This window comes from Anopheles cruzii, chromosome 2, assembly GCF_943734635.1.
Source record: "Anopheles cruzii chromosome 2, idAnoCruzAS_RS32_06, whole genome shotgun sequence".
Lineage (NCBI taxonomy): Eukaryota > Metazoa > Arthropoda > Insecta > Diptera > Culicidae > Anopheles > Anopheles cruzii.
The window spans coordinates 34,220,627-34,247,903 of record NC_069144.1 but is presented as its reverse complement, the minus strand read 5'-3'; the positions used below and the strand labels follow the sequence as shown (position 1 = coordinate 34,247,903).

Genomic DNA, 27,277 nt, shown 5'->3' with positions numbered 1-27,277 from the left:
TTTGTGTAGAATAAAACTTTGACTAAGTAGCAACAGAGAATGAGAAACTCATCGACGCAGAATATATTTTTTAACAAATATTGCTTGATGAGTACTTCTAAAAGCTATGAATCGGCCAACCAATTATATTGATTTCAATTCAAACTATTGCATTTGTACGAAATGCTCTTTACCGAGTTGAGCACTTGGGACAGCTAATTTACTTTGCGCACTGAGGTGTTACTTTTTTCAATATTGCTCTTTGCAGTGTTTAAAGTTGCTAAATTTTCTAAGCGTTATTTTTCTTCCTTTTTTCTTACGGTTAACAATTTTCTTTAGCATTGTTTTGTTGCTGGCTATAAGTGTTGCATATTTTACATTACGTTTACGTTAGCGTTTTGAATTGTTTCATTCTATGCAATTTGGACGGCAATCACGTTACTTCGTTTGAGTTTCCGGGACTGGTTGCGATGGCTTGGTTTATTCATGATACTGTTGAAATAAAATATTTCCTTTGCCTGTGTAAATAGTGTCTTTACAATGAACAATGAATTTATGATGATCTACCCTTTTCTTACTGCAACCACCCTATTTAAAAAGTAATGACGAAAAGACTGTTGCGACATGACTAGCATGTACGGCGGATGCATAACAATCGGTCATCGGACTTTTGGACTCAAGGAAGACATGAGAATGAATCTAGCAGAGTTTTTAAATTAAACTGGTAATTCTTCTAGGTTTTGGTGTAACAGTTACGAAATTTCGTTTTTCATTGCTTAACTGTGCAATAAATAAAAATACTGAACCAAAGTAACATTAATCCATTAAAGACCTCCTACACGCTTTTCATGATTTTAGCCATACCTTCTTCCAACCGAAGCTCGTTAAGTAGTTTCAAATATTCAGTAGTTCTTCTATTTTTTCTCTTCAAAATCGTTTTCTCAACGGAGGCACACATTTTTGACGTTTTAAAGAACCACACATGTATGCGAAGCAATACATTTCCTGATATAAATACGGCCCGGTCCGTTCTTCTAAGAAAAAAAATACATTTCCTGATGTTTGTTTGTTTTTCGAATTATAGAGACTTTGAGCTGCAATAGCCTAACATTCGTCTCTGGTTTCCTGATGTGCAATATACGTTGCTGCTTCTAAAAAAAAGCTAACATATTGTTCTCTAATTTAAAAAGAGGTAAGGACCTCTTCGATAATTGGATAGGTGGTTGCTTTAATGGAAATAACACATACATGTTTAGATCTGAGCTATGTAAAATATTAATTAGCGTCTAATAAAATTGGATACGAAAATTGCAAGGTTTTTCGTTTGCATTTTTTTCTTATAAGAATAAAATATATTTTAAACTACCTATAAGAACTCAGTTGTTGAAACAGAAAAAATAGAAAATTGTTGTCCATCTATGATTGTCTGTGCTCGGCTGCAATTCTTTTCCGAAATCTTGACGAAAGATTCGTTCCACAGATAGATTGCGAGAAAACAGTAATAATACTTCAATCCCCGCCTTTGAAATGTTCTTCAGTTCGCTTTTCGGCTCACAGCTGATAGAACTGTTATTATTAAATGATCAGCCCGTGGAACGTAATCAACCTATGTTGTGTAATTTTTCGTTGAGAAACGTAGTGAGTGCGCGTCATGCTATTGTCGTGCTGATGTTTTGAAAAATTCAAAGCCACTCTTTGTCACACAAATCGGGTGCTCGGAAAAGCACCTATTAGCAACTTTCGTTTCGGATGTACTGCTTCCGAATACGACTCACGGAAGTTCAACGCCGTGCCTGGGATTGAAGGATACTACTATTAAAAGAATAGAATAATATAGTACTCAAATACTTTTCACTCAAATTTAAGGTAATATCATAGATTTAGCGTCTAGTTTTTAATAACATCAAAATGATGAAAGCAAAGGGTTGCCTGAATGAGTGCATGAGTTGCTTGAATTTAATTTTTGCATGCGTTCTTCCTAAGAAACATGCCCTTTGTTCTGCTGGTTATACTATGAATTGAACTTATATTTTCCTCTTCTCGTTTCAATGCAATATGATGATACTTTCTTTTAGTAGGACCCACAAGAACGGAAAAGAACGTATGGATTACGGATTGTACAGCTATGAAAATTGGCTTCTTTCTATATTTTACTATCTATTTTGTCTCACTGTTTCATTCGATCTTTCATAACGTATAATACATATCTCTGCCATTCGTTTTTTACCATCTCACTCCCATTCGACATATTCTATTCAAATCCACGGCAACAAGCTGCGCATTGGTTTAGCTTGATTTTTAACTTTTTTTGAGCAATAAGCTGCACATGTTTCTGCATACGTTACATTGCGATATGCACAACTGACACACTGGCATATAAATAATTGGGGGGTGACACTCAATGGCGGCTAGCAACTTTACTGTGCTGCTGTAACCTGTGCCCCATAAGCGACGATCATCCATCAATCACCATTTAATTACTTCGTTAAGGCACTTGAATTGATTATATTTTCGTTTGCGATTTCAAACGAATTCGAGTCTTACTTTTTCGTTTGTGTTTTGTAATGGTATTCTATCTTCCTCTTATCTTTCTCTTATGCTTGCGTTTAAGGACTTAAGTTGGACAATGGGATAAAATGTATAAAATCGTTACAGTAGTAAGTCGTACCTAATCTTATTACTAGAACGGTTGTTTATACATAAATTAATCATAATAACTGAAAAAGAAACGCCTGACACGAAAAAGAAAATGGTCAAAAGTGCAAGTTAAAAGGAAGATGCTTGCGAGAGTATATGCCGGGTTCCAAGACTACTTCTCCTGCAGTGAACGCAGTCGAATGAGTTGGATTATTGCAACTGAAAATGACAGGTTATGTGTATGTATCTATTTGATACCGTTGAACTCATACACGGACGAAACGGTTAAATGATGTCGTACAAATTCTCTGGTTTACTGCTCGTGGGATCTATAAGACTCAGGTTGGTGACAGCATCGATTTTTTCCAGCAACAAAGGATCGTCCAGCTGAATCCGTAAAAAGCAAAGGAAATTACTAATTAAGAACAATTAATGTTGACATATAAAATCACATTAAAAATTTTGGAGACCTAATATAACTTCTCTGGTTCATACATTTCTCATAAATTACAGACTTCATTATTGTACGTCTCAATGTTTCGCAGACAGCCAAGTACCTTTAATACCAAGTGGTTTCAAAGTTTACTACCAACGTTTTACTAACCAACTATTCAGCGTTTTTTCGATATTGTTGTCAAAGCACCAATAGTGTGAACGTTTATTGCATATATCTGCTGTGCGCTGATCAACCAGTGAGCAGTTAATATTATGTTTTCTCGACAACCATCGTGATCATCACGTAAAACCAACATTGACGACGACAAGGATATACTATTTTACTCTCAATGTAAACCTTGTTTTATTGAACATGATGAAATGAAAAACGATTTGTTACCATAAACTCATCTGGTGTCTCCAAGTTGTCTCCAAATGCTATGGTGTCCATCGTGTTGTCTGTCACTGTTGAGACAAAAAGTGTAACGCAGAATTATGAAGGAACTATACATATATCAACGAAAATTGACAAAAAAGACACTTACTACTCAAACCATCCATGCTGTCGTCTATACTGGAGAGAAAGTCGGGCGTGTGAGGCATTGACTGCGTCATTGAAGACTCGCTAAGACCACTATCACCAGACTCCTGACGGGTGTGATCGGCAATACCGGACAGGAACGGGTCGTCTCCCATCTGAGGAGAATACATTGTCGAAAAGCATGATTCAATGTGCAATTGGCAGGATTTTATTCTTTTGCATACTTACATGTGATTTGATCTCTTGTTGACGTTTCCGGAGCCGTTCCCGTTCCAGCTGGAGATTATATAGTCTGACGGTTTGCTCCTGTACCGCCCAATCTTGGTTTGCTGTTGTAAATTCATCGATATGGCAAAGAAATAATGGAAAATGTAATGAAGATATGGTGAAAATTTAATGAGAGCAGATCTTCTCGTTGTCTCATTTATGATGCTACTAATAATGACAAGCCAACCATTAAAATTCGAACATTCAATTGCGGCTGGCTGATCCCATAATACTTCGTCTGACCGGAAGAAGAGAGCCATGGTATTAACTTAATCTGCCTATTACATAACAAAAAGGCCGCGGAAATACAGATGCTTAGCAGTATGTTTTTAATAATCGATTCGTTAATAGTGCTACAAAACGGCCTGCACAATCAAGGTTAGTGGTTAGTAGCGTAAGTGGTTTAGTACCTATGCTCACTGTCGCTCACTCACTCATTGTTTATCTTACAATACTCTATTTATTTAAGTGGACATTGCTGTTCGATTCGAAGTTGACTACAAATTCTATAATCGACCATACGGTTCCGCAAACGTTTCGTGCATAAACAAGCTATAGCATTAAAAACTAGGTTTTACATCCAAAACAGCATCCAAAATAAAGTCAGGGAAAAAGTGTGCATGAAACCCATTCTTTGGTTTAGAGAAGCGAAAATGTAACTCCTAAGAACAGAATGACAAATAAACAAGTTAAAGAAAACGTGACACGTACATAATCGGGGATCCCTCCAGGTGGTCGATCGCGTAACGTGATTCATATAGTACCGTTCGCCTTTCTCTGTGATTCCTTCCTCCCATCCTTCCGGCAGTGGGCCCAGATCAACATTGCTGCCGGTTAGCATCGAAGCCGGTGGGACGTTCGACGGCGGGAGGCTCTCATTTGTCATTTGAATTGTATCTGGAAATACCACTGAGAGAGAGAAACAATAGAAAGGTAGAGAGATAGGATCCCACTTTCTTCTCGAGCTCACTATGGTACGCTAGCCAAGTTTCAGATCCGCCAAATACCTGGTATTCTCTTACGCTTGGGTATTGAATTGACATTTTAGAGACAGAATTCCGGACTAACCACGATTGTTTTGCTTTCATGTTTTGTTACAAGTCCCGTAGAATATGATGGTCAAGTACATCTTGTGCACATTTGCGAAACATGACTGTACATACATCAGTAATATCAACGCTTCACGAACAGCATAAAGCCGAGGTTTGTGGCTGGGAACATTCATTAGTAGCTATAGAAAAGTGTAAGCAGTGATGACGCTACCGTTTAAAAGTGTTAACCTTCCTTCTCCTTGATTGCTATAATCAGTACATTGCTCCAGCGCATTATTTCACCGAATGTTGAGTGTATATATATAAGCCAGATTGTGTCTACTGCGCCAATTTCCGGATATCAATTGTACGTCAAATCTTTCTTCGATCAAATGGTACATTGATTTTTAAACAAATCGTCTGCAGTCGAGAGCACCGCAATACTTTGCGAGCAGTTGTTGGTGGACCATCAACGAAACGGAGGTAACAAATGTTACTAATAAAGTATACGAATCCATTATGAATCTCACAAACTTGAACATTAATTTACCGATTCACTTACTCTACTTTTAAGATATTTAATTATCGGTGCAAATCTTGGCCACTTTTCAGTAGATGAATGGAGTTCGTTCAATGTTCATCGAACATTATAAACAGTAACATGTTGATTCTAATAAACGGTTCACGGTTTGTTTCCAAAATGCTGGGTTGTTTAGTTTGAAATAAGAGAAATACATGGTTCCGATGGTAATTCTCAATAAAAAAGGGGAAGTTTGTTGGAAAATAACTTACTATACTTCGACGAAAGATTATATGATTTCTTTAAACAATTTATACTTTATTTGCTGAGAGGTCCACTCCTATACCCTTAAATCATGCCCCGAGACCATTATCAACACTGATGTCTGTAAAAGTCGAAAGGTTCTTCTGCAATCTCTGTTTGCGGAGGGTACTTTTCGTTTGACGCAGCTCCGGCTCCGCACATTGCTGACACACTTCCGGCCTGTGCATACAAACGAGAGCGAGAGTGGATAAAGAGGCAGTTTGTTTGCCTGTTATTGGTGTTCTATACCTAATCGATTAATCAGTGCTCGAGTTGACACTATCGTTGCGTCTTATCGGTATCGTGTCCACATATACTACCGAAATCCCAACGCACAGCCGATATAACGATAGAGTCTATAAAAGGTTGCATTTCATGTGTTAGAGAGTCGATCGCATGAATGAATCAATGGATGAAACGCAATGGATGCACAACGGGTGCACAATGAAACCTCTAGACCCCTCCACAACGAGTAAGTGTGAAGCAATGGAGCAGGCAAGTGGCAAATAAATAAGCAAATTTCAATCAGTTTCTCTCTCGTAGTTGAGGTGCCTTGTGAGCGAATGGGGCAACATAGAACGGTCCGGTCCCGATGTGTGGATTTAGGGCCACGTACGGGGTACTTGTCGACTTCAACACCGGTTGTTCAGCTTCCTTACAAAATGTCTCGTTTTTGTTCTCTATGTGTTCATGAGGCTCATGTTGGCTCCTCTATGAGGTTTCATACGAAATGTCGGTTCTCTTCCGTGCACGGTCTGCGTAATTGGGACTCCCTTCCAGGGGAAGAAAGTTTTATGAATGAAATGCATCGGTGACGATTGATGACGATTTCATTGATGGATGTCGCGAGTAGGCACTTTGAGATCCTCAATCGAGGTTGGTGAAGTTGTTCGACTGGAACTCAGGGAGTGACTCAACATGGGCAGTTCCTCTACAAATCAGTGTTGCCAACGGTAAACCGTTAGAGAGCTTTTATTTATATGTTCACCTTTAAATTTGTTTTAGGGTTTGTGCTGGAGCGGATCGTGGTGTGAATTTATCCACTGTGAAGTGTTTTATTGTATCAACTTCGTTGTTGTTATTCTTGGTCTTATAGAGATTTTGAGCGGTGAGCTATTGATGATAGTCCACACGGGTCAGGAGGTCGGGAGAAAAAGTCGGGACATTTTCTTCATTTCCACCGATAAAAAGATTGTTCGTCCATTTGTCAATGCATGAGAACGAAACGCGAAACATTAAGTCATTCGGACATTATATAAATCGGCTGCTTCTGCAGGAAGAAATGACGAAAAAGCTAATAGTTTTTACAAGTGATCTAGTAACCTAGCAAAACCCACATACGTATTGCACAATGTTAAAGTACATCATTTACCAGATTTGTGCTGTTGGATACGAAAAAAGTCGTGTTAATGAGGGTGAGGGTAGTTGCTTTTACCGATAGTGGTGGTGATTATTTCGTGTGTCGAAAATCAACACACGTTTCCTTTTGTTTAAAACAAATGGATACCATATCCCTTCGATAACCATACCGTTGCGTACCGTCCATTGAAATAATAAAAATGAATGGATAAGCGTCCTTACTTTCGGTGATTAAGTAATTTTTTGGAGAGTTGTTACTTTGTACACGTTTTATGCTTAATTCTATGGGGTAGCAAACCTGTTGATTAGTCCTATTTTACCATAATGAACCGTGTTTCTTTGCCTTGTTCCGCCATGATGCGGTATTTTGTTAGTCACAAGCCGTTTTCCTTGTGTAAGAAACCGAACCAAAAGATTTCAGTATGATAAAGATTTTCATGTGAAAATATCGACACTCATAAACTCATCATCAAAGTGTTACTTCCTCTCCTATACAGTATGATCTGTTCGTTACATAGCAGCGTGGCTATGTGCCAAACAGGACCTTCGTAGCCACTCACAGTGCGACTGTCGGTGTGACCAGCAGTACTTACCATTGTTTGTTGGTGTCGGCGATGAGATGGTGGGACTGAGCAACGTCTGCGAGCCGGTATTAAAAAGTGTTTCCACGCTGGACTGCTGCTGGAAAAGACTCTCTTGCATGGCCGTTATGCGGGGATCCTCCCACGTGGTAGTTCTGGTGTTGTGGCTGAGAAATAAAAAGCTTTGATTAGTTCCCAAAACTCATTCGGCTCGGGTTCGTTCCGTTCCCTTGGCTACAGTCTGTTTGTAAACAAATGTTCCATAACCCACCTACTGAGAGCTTACGACAATATGTGTGACTCGACTCTTGTGAAGAATGTGAACGAATGAGAGAAATATAGACTGATACTGTGACATTTAGTATAGCAATGCGCAGTCAAGGTCCAAGGATGATACTTGGGGATTTCCCTAAACGAGACTGCCGAACAGAGTGACGAAAAAAAAAACGCCTCGTGGCACCGGAACGTTAGACGCGCCTTGTTTCGGCTTAAGAATATGATTTGGTCCTGTTTGGAAAAAAATCGTCTGAAGCAAGAAACTTGCGAGAACTAGGCAAGACTGGGGTGTGTAAATCTGGTAGCACTTGGCAAGCAAAGCAAAGATTCATTGTTGTTTATTCAGATACAGAACAATAGCCTGGATATTGGAATGAATAAAAATACATTTAATATCACCTGGGAAGGGCAACGAGTTAGTAGAGCTCTCCGTCGAAAAATCTGTGTTATTATAACGATCAGTTGTACGGTGCGTTGGCTCGACGGCGCTGAGGAACATCCGTATTCATTTTTCTACTTGATTCGCACCGTTCGTCACACCGCGATGTGGTTGATGTCCAACGTGCAGAAAAATGGCGAAAACAGTCGATTTATTTTTAGTGCAGAGCGTCGAACGTCGCGGCAAAAAAAACAACATTCAAGCCTTGCCCACACCCTCCTTCGGTTTTCGACAGACACACTCAAAACCGCCAATAAGTTGTCCGCCGTTAGTCCGTTTTCGCAGTACTCCTTTTTCGCATTCGTCGCCGGCTCGTGATACAATTTCACATGTTTCACGATTCCAATCAAGAAAACTGATCAAATGAGCAATTCAGACTGGTTGAACCTTCAACGCCGCGGCGGGTGATTGTGAGTGCTGTGCTCGGTCGGCTTTCGGTGAGCTCGAGACGCGGGTTCGAAGCCAAAATGCAATGTCGAGCATCCGCGGCGAAGGCAAAGCTGAGACATAAACAGTAATTTGTTTATTTCTCGGCTCATTTGTTATTACTTCAGCAACGGCAACGGGACTTAAACTTCGGTTTCGTTTGCATTTGTTTTTGGATTTTTTCAAATTAGTGAAATGTTGCGGATTTGCTGGAAGGTTTTTATTCATCCCCATGTACCAAGCACAATTATGCTACACACGTTAAAAATTATTACGTTTCCACAAAATCTCCAATCAATCAAGGGGCGGTCAATGGTCCACAGCAATTCTTTCAATTTAAAGAAGACTGTTATGGAGCAGCTTTCCCTGTGCTTTGCTTTCTCGGCGGCCGACAATACACGTGTCACCCGCGAAACATGACGTCACCGTACAGTTTGTTGTCGCGTTGGAGCGTTTGTTCAAGTGGATCGGGTGACTGCAACAACTGCAGCTCAGATAAACAACTCCTTCGACAAGGTGCTTCCTGTGATGTGAACTAAAAGTGTTGTTCCATCGATGGCGAGGTATCGCGCCCAACGTGACTGGCGCGTGAAGTTGCCAAGGAACGTCACAGTGCGTCTATCTCGCCCGCTAATCGAAGGCACGCTCGCTGTACCACCACCACTCATACGTGCTTTTCGCCGAATGGCGTCAGTTAGTTCAAGGTGGTCCTCACTTGATAACAAAGCGTTCGGGAGCAGGTGCTTCGCCCACGGAACGCCAGTGATCAATCGGTAAGGCTCGTCGGACGGCCGTTAAGAGATCGTTAATTCGACAGTAAATCCCTTAAACATATTGGATACCCGTTGCTGATCGTGGCTTTGTTGGGTAATGTTGATCAGCGGTCACTCTATCGGAGTGCGAAGAGATAATTGAAATGTTTTGCTTTTCGTCGTGAAAGTAAAGCAAAACACAGATAGGTCTTTTGTCACTATTGTTCCATGCAAAAGAACGGTCGCTACCACCATACTCGTCCCATGCGTATCGTCCATTGTTCCGGTAGGCAGATATGGCACTTAATTCAATCCTGTGCTTTGCATGTGATAGTTTTACGAACAAATCCAAAACGCATGGTACAAAGATACAAATTAAAACATTTACGAGGCTAACGATGTTTTCCTAACCTGAGACTACGTAAAACACTCGACCGCTATCAAAGGGATCGGTTTCTCCCATTTTCCCGGACGAATTAATTAAAAAGAGATTTTGTTGATGTTGTTGTGAGATGTTAAAAGATTCGGATTACGAAGTACTACTGCCCTTATCTACAAAATTAGGTTAATCCCATGATTGAAATGAGCCGCCGACAATCAAAGGGCTTTATTTTATTGGGCAGTCCAGTGTCGTTTGCTGTCAATCTGGCCGGCCGTCAGCTTCCCTATCTTTCGTGGAAAACGCCTGAACCACAATCACTAAACACAAATCGACCAACGCGATTGTTAGGGCACGATAGTGCGCATTGCTCTTTTGCTAACATTAGCTAACGCACCGAAAACGTGGCACGCATAGCATGCTACGCTACACGAGACGATTTCTCCTATGAGACGTGATAACGATGCGATAGACACCAGAAACTATCTGGGTCCTGGGCGAAGAAGGTGGCGGTAGTGATGATAGTGTACACTATAATTCAATTAGCGGTAGTAGTATGAGCGGTATCAAATGGTGCATTGATGATGCGTTTAACCGAAGCTTGATCACGCTAATCCATCGCAAACTGTGCATAAGAAAAGCAGCGCCCAGTCAGGGTTAATTGGCGTGTCGGCAGCTAAAATGTTTTGAATTATTAACTGGCTCGCGGCCTGCATCCAACCCGACAAATGGGAAGGTGGTCTGGCATGGACATAAATCTTAATCTATTTGCAAACCCAATTTTTTAGGAATTGTTTAAAGTTAATACTCTTACTCGTGAAAGAAAAGCTCTTCGGGTGGCGCATTGGTGCTCAACCTTCATTCGCAAATTTTCCGCTTCGTTTCTCCCCTTCTCTACCACTTATCTTCAACGTAACGTAAGACCTTCTTCTATTATAATTGCTTTTCCGCTTCGCCGCAACTGGCGATAAAAGTGTGATAGAATAGTGTGTGGGCAGCACAAGAGCAGCTAGTTATTGTTTGATTGGATTGGCCTAATGTAAGATCTTCTTCGTATGTGTTTTTGGTGTTGCCGTTGGTGCAAAGTTTAAACATGATGTACTCGATGCGTTCAAATGCCAGCAACTGGCATCGGTAGTATCGGTACTCATTGTATCCTTGCTCGTTGTATGTTTTTCAATAAATTCAGTTACATTTTCTATTTTTCATCTCTTTTTATGATTACGATTTGTTTCATTCCCTTGCTCGATTCGGTTTGGAAGAGAGACAATAGGGGAAAGAGGGTTTTTCTCGTATTTTCTCTTTTTGGTTTTCGATCAAAGTCTTACAAGCCCTCTAAGGATGAAAACCTTTTTGACGATCGCTGAATCGTGACTGTTGTGTAGTGAATGCATGGGGGGTCTGGAAAATTCAGCATTGGCCTACGCACTTTCCTGTCCCACAAAACGTTCATTCAATTTTCCGACTTTCCGCCGACGAGCCGACACCCGAGAATAGAACGTGCGTGGGCCGGGAAAGTTGTTGACGGACGAAAATTTAAACGTTGGCAAACAGCCCGGTTTCTCGAACGGGACGGTTGGCTGCGTAGTTTAGTTCATAAAGTTGGGTGTTTTCGATTTTCACATTTTCTTGTTTTTCCACACAATCAGCACTGCGCGGCTGCTGGTCGAATAAACAACCGAATCCCCATAACCGACATGTGTCAGTTTTCCACAAATCATACGCGAAAGTGTGTGCGAGTGTACGTACACCCGGGCACTGTTCTGCATGTACTATTCGGCCATAACCAACCAAAATGTAGATAAGAAAAGCAAAATTTTGGGCAAATACCAAAGAAAAAAACATTGTGTATTACACACACACAAACGCACACAAGATCAGCAGCCCACCATTTCTTGGCGATGTTTACACAAGCGCCGCTAGAACCGGTGGCAGCAGCAATCCTCGTATCGTTTCTTAGACTGTGGGAACGAGATAGAGAGAGAGAGAGAGAAAGGGAGAGAGGGAGAGAGAGAGAGAGAGAGAGAGATGTTATGTTTCTTTAGGGCGTTTTTGCACTCTTTGTTTTTCGTCCATGGTTATGATGCAGTAACACGGGAGCAGCTTTGGCTCGGTTTTAGATTTTCTCAACGAAACTCCAAAAATAGCCGCACGCCACGGTGGTGCGTGGTGCGCGGTCCCGCAAAGGCGCCACACAAATGCAAGCCTGACGATCGCTCTGCCGATCGTTCTGCTACTGTAGGCGGCAGCAGTGCTGATGTTGGCCTCTGCTAGAAGGTTGTGGACAGTATGTAGCATTGCGATTCATAGAGCAATAACAACGATCGAAGTGGCGTTTAAGCTCTCTCACCATTTCATTTTTGAGATTTTGAATTGAAAATTTTAAACACTTTGATTAACATACGAGAAATTACTCGTATGGGGTACCAATCCGGAAATCGACGAACTATTTGAAAGAGTTGTATATTGCAACTCCCGTCTAAGAATCAGAAGTTGGTAGATCACTATTCCAGTCCACACTGGCAGAAGATATACATATATTTGATAGGATGCTATTTGATAGGTTTGATACGGCTAAAGGGACTGCACTTAAGTGTCCATACTTTAGAACAGATTTGATGTGTATAGGTTTCTACAGGCAATTGTGGTTTGAAAATATGTGCATCGATCGCATTTATTGTTTTGGAGCGAGAAATCGCCACTGTTGAAAACATTTAAATAATACTTATATAGAAGCACCATTTCTTGATAGACTTCGTGGATGACCGTGACAAAAAGAATAGAATTCCTCAGAAAATACATTGCCGGGTGTACAACTTTCCGAAAAAAGCGAAAAACTAAACGGTATGTTTTAGTGGTTTGAGTGCATAATCCTATTGCACGGATCGTTCCAACATCACATAGCAATAGTCGCAAAACCAATAAACTGCCACACAGCGTTTTCATCTACCAGTGAGCGCACTGGTTCGTCTGGTAATTTTTTCTCTCTGGTTTCACCCTTCACGTGGCGTTTCTTGGAGGTGATGCTGTCGTCGTTGTGAAGTAGCCTTCTAGGCTCTGACAGCAATCGCCTTCATCACCAGGCATGTTGTGAGAGGTGGCGGAGCCTGCACCGCTGGAGCCAGTCAGCTTCAAACGAGAACCGACACCAACAATTGCTCGCTTGGTGCTGCGTATGCCAGAGCTAGTAGTTTCCATCCATTGGTTGGATTATTACGAAACCCGTCATTGAGTTTGCCGCCGACAACGTATTCGATTGGTTGTTTTTTTTTGTTTTCCTATCAATATGCTGTATTCATGTTGCTAATAAGTTTTAAAGAATACAGCACAGATCGTCGCTAAGCTCATGTAAGTATGTGCATTCGATTGCGCACATTAAGCGCGATCCAAGGTAACGAAGATAAATAAATTAACGATGCAATTATTTTGGATTCGAGAATAAAACATGATCAATGTTCGGGACAATGTTCCATAAGGGTCAACGATCCAGAACAACGTTCAAAATGATTTGCTGTCAGTGGAAAAGAATGATCAACACACCCTTTTTCCCTCCCCTTGTTTAGACCTGTACGTCATGAAATACGTTTCTTCGTTGTCTAAACACTACCTCAAACGGCATATCGCCGCGCAGTAACTCTTAAACACTGTAATAAATGCAGTCATGAAAGTATGAAAATCATACGCGATACCAATTGAACAAAGTATGTTTGCGACATGAAGATTGAATAGCTTGTGGGAATGTTGTATTTAGTTTTACAAGTTATAAATATTAAAGGAACAGGTTGAATGTTTCATATCGATTTAAATGTAAGATTATCAATTATTGGCGTGATTGCGTGTGTTGAATGTAATGTCTTTTCGAACAACATAAAATTGACGCTTAAAACACTTACATTTTGCCATTGAAGACAAATGCTTGCCGAAACTCGACAAATTCGCAAATTTCGCACAAGAATCTTTCCTTTCCTTTCGGCCTAGGGCAAGGGGTAAGGCCAGTGTAAAGGGAAAAGATTTGTCTGTAAGCGTGTGGCGCAATGTTTAGGGTCACCTTTGGAACGATCCTTCTTTTACGAAGGGCTTACACACAGCGGGCAATAGTGAGGGCCTTGTCGGAGGCTCCTTTTCGGAAGGTTTTCTCTATTGTACTTTTCTACCGTATTTCTTCTTCCATCACGATGCGCTCTTCCTTGCTCCCAACCGATATTCCTGGAAGTTCTCAATCTGAAAAAGAATCAACGCACGGACGTGCATGTCCAGACGCAAACGAAACAGATCAACAGAACAGATCCAGATCAACGCAGAACACGTCATGACTTTGGCGTCGCAGAACTAAAACGAAGAGAATAAAAAATCTAGTCTCAAAAAATGGGATCCCCTGAGGCCTCGGTCCTCGTTGGACCATAAACGTGGGAATACTTTCCGGAACTAACTCTCACCAAGGGAAGAAGTTGCCAAGTATAGAACAGGTATAGAATACGGCCACCTACCCTCAGGTTTTCGTACTCCTGTGCTGGCCCGTCACCACTTTATTGCTTGAAATTATATCATTTTGTTCTGTAAGAACTATCGCAACCTGAGCTTCTGATATTTTCCTTCAATGTGTGCTTGAATGTCTAGCACATGCTATAAAACGCTTATATCTTTGAAGCAGCGTTTGCAAATCCACAATCCCCATTATGATGTCTACCATTAACTTTGCTTCCCAGTGGCAGACGGCGTCAACTTCGACGGCTTTCGATGATGGTTGGGATTCGTCTGCCGCAAGCCCATTAGACCGTCTCGTTCTATTATTGGAGTGTCCGTGATCTCCATACAGTTCGCCGGTACCTCCGCTGGGTACAAGCTTAATTTTTGCGATCTCGAAATGTACAAGCTCTGCTGAGGGTTCTTGGGTCAAATGACGCGTTTTGTTTAGCTATGCTACTGAGGCCGACGTTTAATCTGTGACGTTCGAGTGATAATCGTTTCTTATGCCGCTTGATGTCCTAAAGTCCAATCTGCTATGCTTTACAAAATACATGTATAACTATTTCTCGTTATAAATACGGTCCGGCCCATTCTTGTAAGATTACCAAAAAAAACTATTTCTCATTACTTTTTTATTTTTATATGTCCCTTAATCAGTGTCGCAAGGTGTTTACTTTCATGCCGTTTCATTTATCAGTTCCAAAACCGGGTACCTGCTCTCGCTTCCGTCTCGTCAAATTATATTAGTTGTTAATTAGTTAATTGACCAATGAATAAGTATCGTATTTCCAATACCGATTCACGTGCCGCAATGTAGAATCATATACATTGCAAAAATCAGGCAAGGCCTCGAAACTCGTACTCACACAATCGTTGTGGGACACGACCCCACGCCAGTGAACGCCGGTTGAGTAACAAATCGTAAATAGTAAAATAAAACACAACCGAAGTCGACCAGCAGTAGACTTTTGCTGGCGCCTCGGTACCGTCATCATCATCATCATCGTTATTGGTCGGTCGGAAGTTCGCCAAGAAATCATGGCGACAAAAGTGGCCCGGCACTAGTGACCGTCTATGCGTTCGTGGTGGATCAGAACACGACGCTTTCTCGTGGGCAAATCCAACAAGTTTGACGCTAAACGCAGAAGCCGCAATACTTTAGTCGTAGTTGTAAAGGGATCGTTTGCTGGCAGCGCCCGAGCGCAAAGGGATCTGATAGGCTAAAGCTAGCCAGCCTATACCGTTATGGGGATTGTACCAAAAGCAAACTGACACACACCTTTTACCATTACAACAAATTGTAACAATAAAAACAGATAGTGGTGCTGCATCGTGGCGTTGTTATAAGCGTGATTTTAAAGATGCACCGGTAAGTTTGCAAAATGAAAAAGAAACCCGCTAATGACACAAAAAACAAGCCGCGTTGAACACAGCCAAAGCAATAGACAGCAAGTGCGCGACGGAACGCGTAATATACGTTGTTCGGCTTGCGGCGTTACGACGATAGTCAACCAAGCCAGTTTGACTAATGAACCCTCCTCCTCGCGGCGACAAGATGTTGGGAAGCTCTTGGGAAAGATGTCGCACGGTGGCGCGATGGTCGGCACCACCGTTCGTGTGTCAGAAATAGAAATCTAATTTTCCGAAAAACCATCGAGCGCATCCGCCACGCCGTTCCTAAGCTAGACGATTGCGAGTTCAAACGAGGAAACGCCAAAAGCGAGCGCGCCAAAACACTTTGCATAGCATAATTCCCGTAGAAAAGGATCCTTCTGAGGATTGTTGTGGTCCACGGGAAAGCATGGTTGGAGAGCGGGAGTTCGTGCGATGGGAAAACGTTCAGGACGGCCACTTATCAATCGTTGAAATTGCGGTCATTTCTTAGCGACAAACTTGTCGCTTTCGGTCTGGTCTGCTTTGCTGCATCGGAGGCGTACAGTGATTGCAAAGTTGGCTCAGCAGTAGAAGAAAAACAACAGTTGACATAAAATTCGAGACCTCTCGTGGCTTCGAGAGGTCCGTTTCGTGGCCGTTTCGAGTCGTATGCAAAAAATGTCTTACTCCGCTCAAAGGTCTGTGTGATTGAGATGGCCGATCATATTTCAAGAGGGACCAAATTCCGTTGCCAAACCACGCTCAGCAACACTCTGGGTGATCTTTGGGCGGTGGGTGAAAACAGGAACCATAGCGGGTCTCGACCGTCGGTCTCAACTTAACTGATACTGTTTTCTGACGCTGATACCGATGGGTCGTTGTTGAATGGTTGTAATGAACATTTGAAAAAAAAAAAACACAGGAAAATGCCACCTCAACAGCCGATAAAATACGACACCAGTACTACTACTCCCTGGCCAGAGGGCGAAAGCGCCCCTGACGGACTACCATTAAGCTAGACGACCGGATGAAAGTTAAATTTAATTGGAATTGCTCTTGAAACGCGTCATGAAAGCAACCATAAATCGCACCCATACGGGCGAGGCACTGCGGCAAGTAGAACGCACAGTGGGCGTGCAATTGAGTGCTGTACGGTGCGACGAGCTTCCTGGTCTTCGTCGACTATTTGCGACGATCCTTTGGCCAGTGATTCGAAGGCGATCCTTCGAAGGAAGTGTCACCGAAAACACTGTTTCAAAATTAAATTCTGCTTACACCCAAGCTGGTTACACCTTTTTTAATCAAACTTGAGTGAGTGATACGACTAACACAAGAAATGTTTATGTGTGCTCTCAAAAGCTTATGCCAGCAGGTCTCAGCTCCGAACCATTTGGCAAACTGTTATTCCATTAATGCCTAATGTAATGCACGTTGTATCAGCAGCTGGGTTATAGTGTACGCCGTTTTCACTGGTGTTGATCTGTGGCACTGTCGGCGTCCAACTACTACAATTGTCCGTAGGAGTGGGTTTTTGATCAGCTGCAACACCCATTACAGATGCTGCTGCAAGTTTTTGGAAGAGGCGAAAGACTGACCACAGTAGCCTTTGATATGCCGGCTAGACGAACCGAAGAACAACCGTGGTGTTATTTATTTTCGTCTAACAACGGCAACACTCGCGCTACGGCCGATGGCGAACCTGATGTTGCGCTCGGTGAATCAGAGCAGAATGTGGTTTTTAACCCTAGAAACGATAAGCGGTCGGTTTGCAAACAAATTGCATCCAAAATATGTTTGTCGATCCACGAACGCTGAACGTCGAGTCGTCATATTTTTATTGTCTAATTTTTTTGTCTATCAAAGTCATTTCCTCTTGCAACAGAAAAGACAAACACGACCAACAGACATGACGGTTAACCGATTCGATGGCCAAACATCAATTCCACACCGGCATCGGTTACTCATCTGTCATGTTGCGGACAACGTGATGCGGGAGGTGGTCGAATTACCGACCGATTCCTTCGAGGTGGTAAGCAAACACCAAAACTAAAGAGCGAAACTTTGAAAAAAGCACCTTTTATCGGACCCTAGTTTTAAATCATTTACCCAGTACAAGGAATACACTATTGGGAGTTATGCATAATCAAACGAATCAGTTGCTGCAAAGACTATGTGTTGGGTCCCATTCGGGTCCCTGATCGTGTTGGATACTATTTATTGTTTTCATTCGGATTCTATTTGGGAATGGTTAGCAAAAAATACACTTTAACTCACATAAATTAAAATTCATGATATAATTAAAACCATTCAAAAAAACCCATAGCTAAAATGTACAACAATGAAAAACTAAATAAAAAATGTCTCACACTTGAATTGTATTATACCTTCTTTACACAAGTTCCCACTTTGATTCATAAAAAACGCCGGCTCAATGTGATCGTAGCCCGCTCAAGCAAATCGTTATTCTTCCTTGATCACTCCGTCAAGGTGCATTGTTGCTCGTTGGTCACCTGTTGGCAATCCGAAGGAGTTTCTTTCTACCTCTCGTTTATCATCATAAAGAACTTTTATTGGTTCTCACTCATTGCTGACTCGAGGGAGCATTATCAAAGGGAAAAAATGGCTGGAAATACTGTTGCACTGTCTACGCATTTTACCACTACATTTCTGTACAACAAAATTCTTAACAAAATATTCTGAAGACGCTTTTTTTCAGACAGTCATTGGTTGTGCAAATTGGCTAACAATCTTCAGCATATTGTACCATCGGAACACATGCTTACCTCTTTAAAGTACTCTCCAGAATCCCCGGAGCATAACACATACTTAACAGAAGGCGACGACTAAAAAAAAAAAGCTGGTCTTGTTGAAAGATTGCAAACTCTAGACAACGTAAAAACTAACGGCTTCGACCGAAGGTGCAGCCAGACGCCAAAGCAAACGACGAAGAAATTCTCCTGATCTCTGTAAACGTTTCGACAACATTTAGATGTTGTCCCTAGCGCTGCAAAGAAGATGTGCGCGTGCCGAGACGCGTTCGTCGGTCGGCGGAAGACGAGTGACAGAATTTAAATTTAAATTTATTTTATATTTAAGCCAGAAAGTCCTCAGAGCCGACCCCGAAAATAGCACCGTCCGACGTTTGAAATTTGTTTTGTTTCAACAGTATTTCGATGTTTGTTTTTTTTTGCTTCCGTTCCGTCGCTTTCTCCGGTGTGATGGATCATTTAGTTAGGTCCTAATGTTGTTTCCATATGTGAACGACGTGTTCTAGACTGTTCTTTTGTTGCTTTTTGGTAAAAGCAAGCGTTTTGAGAGACTCATGCTATAGGACTGCGCAACAGTAGAAAGTCAATAGAAGCACAAAATTGGAAACGGGAGAGAAGCTGTAAATTGTTCATACATAAGCGAAGGCGACCTAATAACGATCGCTTCTTATGTTACTGTGAAGTATTATAATAAAACGCGTTCCTTGATTATTACTGTCACTAAGAACTTCATATAATGCATTATGATTTAATTCTTATCAAACATAATACGATGGAAACGAGAAACATTTTCAACGATATATTCTATTTTATTTATTCACCCATTGGCGCAGCATTGTGAGCTCACAACATATATTAATTACCCATACTGCACATCGAAAATGCTTAAAAATGGTAAAAGGTAGAATTCTATACAAACGTATATTCTGAAACAGGTGACGTTGTTCGAATACAAGACAAATATTTTACCTCGTTAACCTAAACAATGGAAAAGGCATAAAGTTCACGACTATATGTTTTTTATGGCCATTTCGTAGACTACATAGAAACTTTATGCATCAGGAAGGGTTTTCTTAAAATAAGCCTAGCGGACACGTGCCGGCTGCAAAACTTGCTGGAAATAGTTTAAAATTACCTAAACTTTAATTGTAATGTCTAGTTTAGTTGCGCCAAGTCGGGACAACATTTTGCTGCATTTGGTAAGTCGATAGACTCTATTTTTTCGTATTTTTCTTTACTAATTCCCGATAAAAATGTACAAGCAACGCCAAACGTACACATTTCGTTATTTCATATGAAAAACGGATTCATTACCTTTCGAATGATAGATAGGTACATTACCGTTGCAGAACTGTTAAAGGGATCGCGTTGAAGTAGGTGATAAAAGTTGGTTTCAGAGAGCCATTTTTATCAGTATCAGAGAGCCATTTTTAACCATCAGTTAAGTTAACTTTATTTAACTTACAATAACTGAACTGAACTGAACTGAACTGAACTTAAGAACGCGACCGAAAAATATGGGAAATAGAAAGGAAAGTTTAACAATATGCCTTATGATCACGGTCAGTTTACCTTCTTCAGAGTAGGCACTGCAGAATATCACAGTAGAGAGTTAATCGTCCGCAATCGAGTTAAAGAGAGTTGATGCAGCCTCTCCAGTCGACGGACTTAAACGTGGCTAACGGAGACATAAACACACATATTTGAGCTACAATACAATGTTGTACTATAGTACAATCAAAGCAACTATATTGAACGACAGAAAACGAAGTGCCATAAATCGGCTCTCGTCACTAACACAAATGCCAAGCGTCTGAACATTTATCCCTTACCAGGTAAACATAACTTAGTTATCCCTATACTGGAGATACGGTACATTCCAACCATATACGGTTACAGCAACAACGCTGTCTTTGAATATGTGCTTTCGTCAGCAGCATGTGAGGTTCTTTTGATCCAAGTAGTTATTTGTCGCTCAATTTCTCTGTTTTTGCCATTACTTTGGTAATGTTCCCCAGAGGAGTTACTGTCATCCTCGCAGTTCTGTTCATTTAGTATATTAGAGAAGTGCTGGAGAGGAATACTCGGCCACGGTCACAGCTAAGGATGACGAGGATCTTCTTGAGTATTTTTAGCAAACGGATACAACTGATGAAAGTAGATGGCACCAGTGTCAGGTGTTAACGGTCATGGGATAACGATTTTCAAAAAAGTTAAACACAGACGTATTCATAAAACGAAAACCTGTGGCTTCCGTGTTTCTAGAAAGCTTGTTCTTCTTTGAGTTCTTTTTAAAACGATGAAGACTTCGGGCTTCGGGCAGAGTTTTGCCTTCAATGTTTTTCTGAAACCATTCGTCAACAACCTGCTTCCGATCATTTTATTTAGTTCGTTGGCAACTAATCTGGAGGTCAAGAGCAACGGGCTTAATCAAGAATAACTGTTCAATGTACAAATTCCCAGCTAGGGTAGTGTCTTAAGGCAGCTAATCAATCTTGTCGCATTGCTTGCTTGTGTTGCTAGTCTGTTAGAACAAGTGACCAGTCGGCTGTTGGTTAATATTCTTCCTGGACACTATAACGCGTAGAAGTCGAACCAATAGGCACATTTTCCATGCCACATTTTCTCGCAGACTAGAAGCAGTGTTCCGGATTGAAAGCAAACATCATAACTGAACCGACGCGAACGTGAGGTAAACGAGGCAACTTAAGCACCAATTACAGCAGCATCTATTTCCGTCACTATGATTTTGCAGCGTCCAGTCGCACGCTTTTTGTTTGGGAGAATGGTGAAAAAAACTTCGAGCCACATCACGACGTCCCAGATAGAGACGGTTGCCGGTTGACCGGAAATGCCGGAAATCTGTGCCCATTGCCCACCTGTGCCCTGACCTGGTGTACTTAAAATAATTGTATTGCTTTCTTTGATTAAGAGTTATAGGAAGGTTTTGCGGACGGATTTGTTCTCCTTGGCTGCGGAGTATGGCATACAACTGACTTGTCAGCGCACGTTCTTCATAACGGCATCAAACACTGGGCCTGGTAAGCAGTTTCTTTACGTGGCAGGTCCTCGACGCAACTCGAGAATCGTCACTTTCGCTTCACTCGGGATAGATGAGTGCGAAGCTGCATAATATCATAGCTGATTGAGTATGTCGTAAAGTTGCATTTACTGTATGACCGTTTGCATTAGGAACTAGTCTGTCTCTCCTATATGCATTACTTGTCTGACAGTAATGCGAAAGAGATACCAACCTGTTGATTAAACGCATTTTTCCAAAATCCTTCACAATTGAACATAGACTAGCAACCCAAAAATCACGTGATTAACATCCGAACCGAAAAAGGGGTTGTTTTGCTTCCCTGGAAAGTTTAATTATTTTCGATGTGCAAATAACAACATACGATTGGACTGGATACACCCAGGTGAAGGGCGAACGCTCCTGGGCAGAACAGGAGGGCAGGAACAAAACTCGAAACGTAATCGGGACGAAGAAGTCGTCGAACTAGTCTGTCAGCCAAATTCATTCGATTCGCTCGGTGTTTTCTATTAGCGTTCATTATTCTTGTAACTTAATAAGGAAGCATAGGAAAGCCTGTTTTGGTGTAAGGCACCAGAACAAGGGCCAATAAATTGTTTTCCCAAGGTGGTCGGGAGCGTCCCGGAGGAATGTGTTTAGAAATGAAGAGACACGCAGAGTCCAGTTCGATGTTCTCTACTTTATTCACTTCTATTTTCATTGAGCATCGCATGGTAAGTAAATGGTCGATGTTGATGAACAAGTTTTTATTTGTATGGTTTATCATAGGTTTAAAGCTACTTTAACTTGGAACTAGCAACATGAAACTTTGCAGTCATTACAATGTATCTTCTTCACTTCAAAATAAACAGCGCATGACAGTTGGACGTGGAGAGGTTCGCAGTAGCACCCAAAGACACTTCAGGTTTATTTTGTTTTCCTCTTAAGCCAATGTACTTATTGTTGGAGTTCAATTGTTGTAATCGGCACTTGCAGGCCCATATAAAAAAGTTGACGCTGTAAATGATAAAATCAATTGTGCCTGCTATACACTGAAGCCGCTCAAGGGTTTATTTTCCGCCATAATGCTTTACGACACGCTCACGAGTAGATCACCCGTAACTTGAGCTTCGATTGAAAATCCCGTCTCGATCGTAAAAATTTCTAAAATGATGTTTCAATACCAAGATCAGGAATCATTAAACCAGGTTAGGAAACAGTTTTCTAATTTTCAAGTCAATTATATCTTTTTGGGGTTTTGTAGGCCGCAAAACCTTCAATAGAGAAAACTGATGCAGGGCTGCTGCATCACGGCCACCAGTATTTTAATTCTGCCTGCAGCTCATAACACTTGCAAGGGACACTTACTTGATATAGTAGATCCGCCCATCCTGCGTTTTTGCTTGTTCCCAGCCGGGCGGCAGCTCTCCGAAGGTGACGTGCAAGTTCGACACGTCGTAAGAACGACCGCGACTGTGCAGATGTTGAATGGCCGCTTTCGACAAGGCGGCTTGCTGCAGCACGGCGGCACCCAAGCTGCTGGCATCGTTGGCGCTGGAGGCAGCCGCACTCTGCTGAGAGGTGCTCTGTGCCACCTTTGCATTTACTGCCGCGGACCCACTCCCAGAACCTCCGGCGCTTGGACCTCCACCGGCGACTCCAATACTGCCACCACCACCACCTCCGGTTGCAGCTGCAGCAGCCGCCGCCGCCGCCGCCGCAACGGCTCCACCCCCTAGGCCCACGAGACCAACCGGGATTTTTCCGAGCGATGCTGGGCTGCTGTGCGCTCTGCTGTGGTGTATCGGAAGTCCGTTCGGGCCAGTCGCCACACCGCCAACGCCACCGAGTATGGTCGTGCCGGAGCCGAACGCCGAATCAGCCGAGTTTTCGCGCGAATGCGAGACCGACGGTGACTTCGAACCGGAAGACGGCGGTAGGAAGAAGGACTCCGGAAGATTTCGCATGCGGTACGGGATTTGCAGTGGCAGCTTATTGCTTAGCGTTTTGTCGAACAGTTCGTTCAGCTTATCGTTCGAATCTTTGTCGACGAGAATGATCAGGTTCTTCTTCTTCGTGGCGCTCGCCGTATCATTATCCTCGCTGGCGGCCGACGCACCAACGGCTACTGCCGCAGCTGCCGCCGCGGCCGCTGCCGCCGCCGCATTGCCCCCAGCGGTGTTGCCGTTAAACGCCATCTTGGTTTTTCCACTATCTTCCTCCGTCGGTACCTTATTTCTTCGTTTCTTCACTTACGAGCGGTACGCCGCTTGTTCACTTCGGTGTAGATAACGCACAACGATCACTGAACAACGATCGTTTTTGCCTTTGCCTTGTCTGTCACCTTTGCACTGCGGCACTTTTGTGTCTATCTCTCACTTGCTCGCTCCCACTGGCCCCACCGGTCCTGGGAGAGCTTCCGTGGGCTGGTTAGCTGGCTAAGGAACGACTTCGCGTTCCTGCCGTTCTTGGTGCTTGTAGGCCTACAAATTCTGTATCACGAAAACTGTGCACACATTTGGGGAACAAAACATCAATTGATGCTATGAAGCGTGGTTCTGGGTTTCGTTTCACTGGCGTCAGTACGGAAGTCGACACAAGCTGTGATACTAATTTTCCAAAGCGCCTTCGGCTTTCGTTCGCTTTCTAAGATACTCTTCGCGATCGTCGATTACTTTATCATTAGCCACAACACGTTTCGACATAATTTTCCATACGGCCACACCACACCAACTAGGCTACTGGTTGCTGATACCTTCGCAGTAACAATGAATTTCTCCGCCTACGGATTTACGCATTTTCCAGCTTGATATCTCGTAATGACCAACAATATATAGGAGAAAATGTCGAATTATTGACGAACACTTGCCAAGAATGTTTCTGCTGTTTTTTGCACCTTACGTTTAGAGATTATTGGTTGTGAAGCTTACGATTTCAACGAAGGGATGTCAAAGGAAATTGGTAATCATTCCCCCGATGGCTCCACCTCATGTACAATATACCACTTCCCGTGTTGTGTTAGTACAGCGCTATTTTACTGTGCTGCGCACTTGATTTAACGTTTGCTCCACGTATGCAGAACAGCATATACCGAGATGCTTAGTTCGTTGATGATCTCTGTCGAATCAGTTGATTTAGGAGCAGTCTGCAAGTTTCACTGTCACGGACTTTTTGCGAAGTTCTACTAAATAGCAGTGCCGCAGCCAAACGAGGCGAATACCTAGGCGAACTCTTTTAAACTCGAATTTGCGCACTTTTCAGACGAGACGGTGTTGCGCGCTCCCCATAAGTGCGTTTTTGCTCACTTGAAAGTATCGCCAAATTTTCAGCAAATGACGAATGGTATTGACTTTTCAAAAAAAGAGGGCGCAAAAAGGAGCAAATGGAGGGATGAAAAGCGATCAACCGGTTGATGGTAGCACAAAAACGCTCTCGATCACCACCGTAGTCCACACAAAACTGATCCACACTCTGGGGAGGAAAAGTCTGAGCAAATGATGGTCCACCGATTCACTACTACCACCGTAACCGATTTGGCGTCGCACTCACACCAGCGAGCACTGAAAGGGGTTTACCTACTAATTCAGCTACTATTTACTTCTGGTACGCACACACCGCCTTCGTTAATGAACGAGAACCCGTTCGGGTTTAGAAAACTGATACAAGAGAGAGAAAAAGGAGTGGGCAGCATGGGCCAGAAAAAGAGAGAAGATGAAGGAGCTGTGGAACTGTTATGAAAGGTGAAGAGAGAATGAAAGGGTTTCAGTAAACGCGTCAGTGAGAGAGTCACGCACCACGAAGCAGATGGGGTGGTGGGTGTAAGTCATTTTCTGCGCGAGAACGCCGCGAGTCACCAGTCTGCGAGTGTGTGCGTTAAGGGTAGTAGAAATAGCGAGTTCCACTTATGATCAACACTACAATATTAGATATTAGTATTAGCAGCTTCATCATTAATGCCGCTCCGAAGGGTGCACCCAACCACAGCCATTTGAGTCAACTCGAAACAGGTCTGTGGTATGGCAAAGCACCGTATGCGACGTAGCGTTTGAAGGGCGGAGGGCGGATCGTTGGGTGGTTGTTGGGCGGGTTGCTCCAGGCATTGGTTTGCGTACAAAAACCTGGGCGACCTGGGCGCGACCAACCAATACTATCGTAGCTCCGTTCCACAGCAGGACGAAAAGTGAGCCGCAAGGAAGGAGACGACATTTTTGGACATACAACAACTGCTCACATTTATCTAAATCATTACATAGGGTCTCCTATTGCTTCACGCCAACTGTTAACACTATTACCGTTCGATATAAGCTGATCACAACAAAATCTGAACCTTTGCTTCATGCACAAGAAAAGTGCAAAGGAGGATGTTCGACCCTACGAAATGCACTTTACTGCACAACGTCAAAAGAGTTGTGTCGATGACGTGCGCATGATTAAGCGATCGTTTCATAGCACTCTGCACCGTCATCTTTAACGCTGGCTCTTTGATTCGTTTATCTGCAGCATCGCTTCGTGTGGCCTGTGGACCCTCGCCTTCGACGCACACATGTGTACAACTTACATCTCGCACGCTTTTTATTCTGTTCTACTTTTTCTTGCTCTCGGCTTCTCTGCCCTCTATTGGTCAGTTTTCTTCCACGTCGTTTCTTCGTCACTGTGTTCTTGGTTTGAGGAAGAATGCATTGTTGTCTGTTTTTGCTTTTTTTTCGGTACTGTGATTTCCTCCTTAACACTCTATTAGTTTACCAACGATGAACGAACAATGACACGCTCACTCACGCACGCAATCGCAACAATATAAACCGGATTGGACGTAGGAGCCTGTTAGGTTTTTCATTTCTATTGCACGACCACGAAATAAAGCAGCGCTCACCAACCAAGAACAGCCAACCGACGTGAAGTCTTCGAAGCGACTGATCACCTTAGCGTGATCGGAGCCCCGAATGCGGCACTCACCGGCCCACGGAGACAGTGCGTGCGGAGAGGATCTTTCGGTCGAGTCTTGTATTTTGTCCAACTCGCGAGCTCACCTTTCTACGGTGTGTTTGCTAACCGTAGCGATTCTGTTATTCACTTTTTCATTCTGTGTGGCTTTATCTTTTCCTCGACAGTGCCCCACGCACACATTTACTCGCGGCGACAGTACACCTTTCCTCTCAGAAGTGGCTTAGCGTTTTTTCACTCTTTCGTACACCCGCTTTGCTGATTGTTTCGTCTTACGGCCAGATTCGCTGACGCCTTCTAATGTGTGTTTTCGTTGGCTCTCTTCTCCTTTTACGTTCTTCGCTTGCGTATTGCTTCGAGTTGTTGTTGACGTGGTGTTGTGTTTTGCAGGGACGGATTATTTGTTTTTCCATAAAAGTTATTTTCCAAAGAGTTATTTCATAAAAATGAATTAAAAACTGCATCCACACCGCATTGATCGCATTGATCAGATCAAGCGCTTGTGAAAAAATGCGCTTTAATTTAGCAACTACTCTAGTTTTCAGACAAACCAGAAGCACATATACTCTATTGCGCGTGATCAACATGCACACCGATTACAAGAATTATTGGACACAACTCGCTGTGTCCCTAATTGTACTACCACACGGCTTACGCGGTTGAGAGACGCTCCGGGACTGGGGAGCACTAGCGCTTTCGCGTTTTCATGTAGCCCAGCGTTAGCAGTGAAACCAGCCACGGGGCAGCAGAATCGGAACAGGCCCTGGCCCTCTCTACTGTATG

At 42.7% G+C, this 27,277-nt stretch overlaps 1 protein-coding gene across 1 annotated transcript; it reads right to left on the bottom strand.

The window, feature by feature from the left end:
• Positions 1 to 1,627: 1,627 nt before the first annotated feature.
• On the bottom strand, positions 1,628 to 24,671 carry LOC128269118 (transcriptional coactivator yorkie). The gene is made up of 7 exons (XM_053006487.1): positions 22,922 to 24,671; positions 7,666 to 7,820; positions 4,571 to 4,768; positions 3,821 to 3,921; positions 3,597 to 3,747; positions 3,452 to 3,516; positions 1,628 to 3,003 (listed from the first exon to the last, which is right to left on the bottom strand). The coding sequence occupies exons 1-7, from the start codon at positions 23,749 to 23,751 to the stop codon at positions 2,902 to 2,904; spliced, it is 1,602 nt and encodes a 533-aa protein (XP_052862447.1). The 5' UTR covers positions 23,752 to 24,671; the 3' UTR covers positions 1,628 to 2,901.
• Between the last annotated feature and the right edge of the window lie 2,606 nt (positions 24,672 to 27,277).